General features: G+C 47.1%; 1 protein-coding gene across 1 annotated transcript; it reads right to left on the reverse strand.

Moving 5' to 3' along the window:
- Positions 1-228: 228 nt before the first annotated feature.
- On the reverse strand, positions 229-4,038 carry MC3R (melanocortin 3 receptor). Its single transcript, XM_019284290.3, has one exon. The coding sequence runs from the start codon at positions 3,655-3,657 to the stop codon at positions 2,680-2,682; it is 978 nt and encodes a 325-aa protein (XP_019139835.1). The 5' UTR covers positions 3,658-4,038; the 3' UTR covers positions 229-2,679.
- Positions 4,039-5,744: the final 1,706 nt, after the last annotated feature.

Raw genomic sequence — 5,744 nt, forward strand, 5'->3', positions numbered from 1 at the left:
GGCAGAGTGAAGAGTTCCAGGTCAGGAGCAACCTGGGATAGTGGAAGGTGTCCCTGCCCATGGCAGGGGTAGAGTGAGAGGATCTTTAAGGTCCCTTCCAACCCAAACCATTCCACAATTCTCTGAATTAAGAGGCTTTTGCCCAGTGTTAGACTCTATTTCTAGTTTTGTGAGCCAGCCCCCAGACTGGGTTGATGTGAAGTGCTGCTCTGACAGAAGCAAACACGATTATCAGTGATCTCTTCAGATTTTATTCAGCAGAGTATGTTTCGCTTAAAGGCAAAGCACGGTATGAATCAGTCTTGTTGCTTTTAAAAGAGCAAGAAGTAGGACATCAGAGAAATAAGTAGGACATGAGGTGCAACAAGAGCTAAATCCACAACGACCTGAGGCAGAATATCGTGGCAAACCATGCTCCAGAGTGTAAAATACAGAACACTGAGAACAGGCAGAGATTTTTTACAACAGCTACGCACAGTCTTTGCACGCCACCAGAGTTCCGTGGTTCCCTGTGCTGATTTCATCTCCGTGCCCCACATCAGATGCTGCAAAGTGCGACAGGCTGGGCTAACAGAGCACATCTTGGGACTGCTCAGCTGGGGTTTGTGACACACAGATAAGGCTGAAAGCATTTGGCTTTGCCAGCTGGGGGGATTTTCTTTGGTCTCATCCTGAAATGGGGAGAATTTTCATTTGTGCCTGTTCTGCTCCACAGTGATCTTGGTTTTGCTTTTTTAAAAATTTAGCCTTTTTTAAATTAAGGGTTATAGGATTAGGTAAGTGTTGGAACAGAGTGTTGGAAAGGGGGAAGCCTGGAGGATGTGATAATGGGAGGAAGTGAGAACTCAGGGAATTCAGGGTGTGATCAGAGGACAGGAGGAATAGGGAACGTGAGGTTGGTTGTGCTGATGGGCAGAGTGTGGCTGGAGCATGGGGAGAGGTGGTTCTTGGCCCCAGGAAAACCATACAGCCCATAGGATTGGGAAATGGGGCTGTTCCCTGTCGGATGCTGAGGATCAAACAGAGTCCAGGATGTGCAAAGTGTGAAATGTGACTCCCCACGGGCAGCAGGGCTGGGTCTGGAGCCACTGGCACTGAAACACCAGCACCAGTGTGGGGCAGAGCTGGGGGCACAGGAGCTGGGGGAGCTCTGGGCTGCAGGAACAGTTTCTCACCTGGCAGAGGCAAACCCCAGAAATAACTCTGATAATAATAATAATAATAATAATAATAATAATAATAATAATAATATAATCAACCCAGCAACTCCGAAACAAGAAGGTGGGGGGAATAAAAGAGTTTTAAGTCAAATAAGATCTTTTAGATGTTTGAAAGAATCAGACAACTCTAAGGGTTTGGGGATACCTCCCCTCCTAAAAGCAGGTACCAGAAAGGTGGTAGCAGCCTTTAGGATGGCTCAGAGTGTTCTCAGCCTGGCACTGTGAGTGCCACTGCCCGTGCCTGTGTCGAGCACAAGCTGCAGCAGCCTTTGCTCAGGGATGATGTGCTGTTTGAAGGCCACCCACAGGGTTTATTCTTGCAGAAAGCAGAGGCAAAGACGAAACTATTGTAGCTGCAGGTGCTTCTTTTCATGCCAGTGACACACACAGGGTTGGGAAAGGATGGCAAAAAGGACGGCAAACAGCCCTGGTGCTCTCCTGTTCCCGGAGCAGGAGGATCCAGCCCCTGAGTGCAGTGTAAAGCTGAAGTAAGGAGACACTGTCCCAGGACATTATTTCTCAATGCACAAAGTCCTCTCTGCCACACACATCTGATTTCTTCCAGGTGCTGAACTTACAGGTGGACATTTCTAATGACTCCCTGCAGCTTTTACACAATGCTACATTCAAGGTATTTTGCATTTTGGCTCTTTCTGATATTCAGATCTGTGGGTCTCATTAGTGAGGATTTATCAAAAGAAGACTTCTGTGACTTTTTATGAACTTAGCAAATACCACATTGATCAGTGCCTTCCAGCTTTAAAAAAATAATTAAAAATTCAAGGATATAATACTCTTATATCACAACAAATAATGTAAAAGCCTTCACATGAGTCAATCCTATCAGGCAGCTGTTGAAGTCACACTGTCACCGATCCTGTAGTGATAACTGATTTCAGTGCAAGAGAAATGTTTGCTTTCACCCTTTGAAAATTGTACTCAGGCTGCTTTATGGCAAGGAGCAAAAATGTCAATCTATTCTTTCATTAAAAGGCAGAGGCGTGGGTGTAGAACAATGCTGTTACCTGTTGGTGTTTTGAAAAATAGCTTTCCACAGAGGTTACTAAAGAAATCTTTTAGAAAGCACCGGCTCATTGGCAGTGGCACAGAGATAAAGCAACAGGCACAAATGAATGCTAGAGGGAAAATTATCTCAGTCTCTAGAAGGTGGCAGTCCCTTTCAGGATTCATTTTTCCCAGTAAGTTTTTGAAGCTGTTTTGTAAGCCACTCTGGATTTCCTTCCGTTATAACTATTTTAAAAACTTCAAATAATTCAGTTGAAATTGGTTTTCACTCTAAAAAGTAGGAAACAAGGCATCATGTAGAAGGCTTTTGTCTTTCCTGCACCCTTCCTTCAGGCACTGCATTTAAAGTGAGCTGCTCTGTATCTCAATATATACATATATATATTTATACTTATACACCTGTGGCGTGTTTTTTCCACCCAAAGCCAGGTGTTCACAGCATGCACTGTCCCACACTCATGCCATAACAGCAACACACGATTTCTTTGAAAGTCTTCCTCATCTCCAGGCTCCTGAAGGCGTAAATGAGCGGGTCAATGACCGAGTTGCACATGATCAGCACCAGGTAGGTGTTGAAGTGCGCGGTGTAGCAGATGCAGTACGGGTTCATGGGGCAGGAGATGATGAGGATGAGGTGGAGGAAGAAGGGTGCCCAGCAGACAATGAAGACCCCCAGGAGGATGGTGATGGTGACAGCGCCCTTCATGCAGGTGCGCTGGGGGGGCACGCCCTCGACGGGCAGCGCCGCGATGCGCTTGACGTGCAGGCGGGCGAACAGGAACATGTGCACGTACAGCGAGGCCATGAGCAGCAGCATGGTGAAGAACATGGTGATGAGACACACAATGACAGTTTTGCTCTCGGAGTAGGCAATGAAAATGATGCCACATATGATGCAAGCCACCCAAATGAGCACAATGAGAGTCAGGGCTTTCTTCACCGTCATGATGCTGTGGTAACGGAGGGCATAGAAAATAGTGATATACCTGTCAATGGCTATGACCAAGAGGTTGCAAATGGAGGCTACCAGAGAAATACAAATCATTGAGTCAAAAACATTGTCCATGTGCTGGATGAAGTGGTCGTCGATGATCAGGTAGCCGTTGCTGAGGATTGCAATCATGACGGTCTCCAGGGCGTTCGACATGCTCACCAACATATCTGCCACAGCCAGGCTGCAGAGGAAGAAATACATGGGAGAGTGCAGGTTCCCATTCTTCAGCACTGCCAGAATGACAAGGATGTTTTCCAGGAGGCTGATGATCCCCAAAGTCAAGAAGACCTCGGCTTTGATGAAGACCTGCTCGCAAAATCCATCGCCACTCCTGTTGTTCAGGATGGAGTCATTGAAGTCTTCAGTGATGTTAAGCAGCACGGGCTGAAATGAGAATGCAAAGTGTGTGGTGTTCATTGTCAGCAAAGGAGCTGAATTCACCAGTGACTGTGGACCTGAGAGAGCACAGGTTAAAAAGAGAAAATAAAAAGGAAAAGGAAAACAAGTCCTTCCAAGAGCTGCTGTGCATATGGGGTGGAATCAAGCAGGACTTTAGTCACTTTTACAAGTGCAAACATCAAAAAGTCTGCATTTACAGTGAGTTGTATGTCAGGCTGCTCTTCCCTTTGTAAGAAAGTGAGCTTCGAAGCTTGTAGGCAGCAGACAGTTTTCTCTGCAGGGAAGAATCAGCAGCAGGACGCTGCTGGGTTTAGCTCTCCTGGTGATTAAAAGCAGGGAGTTCTCGTGTCTGCTGGGGCAGGTCGGTTGCCAGCATGTTGCAGCTCAGCCAAGCATCTGTTGCTATTTCAGTGGGAAGAAAGGAGAAGAGAACTAAGGGATTTATACATGCAAGAAAGAAAAACCAACTCCTACTTCATCCTGCGAGCCGAGCATTGGCCATTGGAGAGCGAGCACCTTTGTGAGTGACAGCTGGAGCACCTGGAGCGGCATCCCGGCGCATCCGAAATTGTCTGGCGCCCTCTGCAGATACCGAGCACGACAGATTTGCCGTAAAATTGCTCTGGAAAACGGGGATTTCACCCCGTAGAAGTTTCTGCCTGTTCCGGGCAGCCGGGTCCTGCCTGCCCTTGGGAAGGTTTGGGGCAGGCAGGATGCTCATACACCATCCGTGCACGTTTGAGCGTCCTGAGTGGCCACTAAGACTGGTCTTAACTGGGATTGTGCCCATTTAAACCTCTGCAGGACCGAGGAGATTTTCATTTATCACATATTAGCAGGCAAGCATAAGGTAGATTTTCCTTGCACTGCAATCATTCTATATTTCTGTGGTGCAATTTTCTTAGTTTGATTTTTTAGGAGCACTTGCTGATGTCTAAACTCTTCCCAACTCATGTTTTTGCAGAAGTACTTTAGAACCAAAGCCGTGCAATGTCACTTAGATTAATGTTTGGGGCTTCTGTTGCAGGTTTGTTAGCTAAAAAAAGTCACCAATTTCTCCCAGTTTCATTCTGAGCCCGCAGAATTATTATCATGCACCCATAATCCAATACCAAGAGGCAACAAATCTCAAATTGAACCTCCAGGTTAAATTTGACAGTTTTACAAAGACAAGATTCAGAACAGTAATTTTAAGTGATTAAATAGCTGGGGACTTGCCCAAAACAAGGTAATGTTTTAAAGAAATTAGTCTCTTCCTAAATTCGCAGTGATGTATTTTAGAGCAGATATCTTAAACCAGCAAACTGTCTCTCCCATGCCTCTAATCCCATGGTGGGGAAAAGACATTCCCTCCATCCGAGTGTGGTGGGTGTGGATGCAAGCCTGGAGCAGCAACCTCTGCTTTGTGCAGAAGTCTCACTGCTTCCTGCCAGCTTTTGGGGCCAATGGAGTGCACCACCAGGGTAGTGACTTCTGGGCAGAATGGCTGCAAATGTCCTTGGAAATGTTTTCCCAGGTGAGGAGGAGCCCATCTTGGCAAAGCCGGGCAGATGTCCCTCCCTGCCAGCTCTGTCCTCTCTTCTGAAGTGGCAGGTGGAGGCTGTGTCCCCCCAGGGCAAGGACAGGATCCAAAGGCACAGCTCACCCTGGAGGAGCAGCATCCTCCTGGGCTTGGCTCTGGATTTCCTGTTGATGGAGACGCTCTTCTGTTTGAGGCACCCACAATTCAAGCACTTCCCAGGAGTGCTGGGCCGTTCCAGTCCTGTCTTGCCCATCTGGGCAGTGCCAGCAGTATCTCTGTTGTTCCTGTAAGTGGTGACTCCAGAATGCTCCATCCCTTGGTGCCACAGTGCTTCAAAAGGCAGCTACAGATTCCCTCATCTTTCAGCTGGGACAGGAAGTCATTAAATGTGTTGCATCATGAGTTTCTGAATGTTTGTGGCAGCAGGACAAGCTACCGCTTGCACTGAGGTGCAATTTGAAGTGGAAATTGAATGTTGGACACCAAAGTGGATTAATGGCACTATCAGCCTGGCCATTAAGTGCTAAAAATACTGGGCTAGAGCCTCCTGCGTGATAGCAAACTCAGAGTGACTCTGAGGCCT

The sequence above is a fragment of the Corvus cornix genome, chromosome 20, assembly GCF_000738735.6.
Source record: "Corvus cornix cornix isolate S_Up_H32 chromosome 20, ASM73873v5, whole genome shotgun sequence".
NCBI lineage: Eukaryota > Metazoa > Chordata > Aves > Passeriformes > Corvidae > Corvus > Corvus cornix.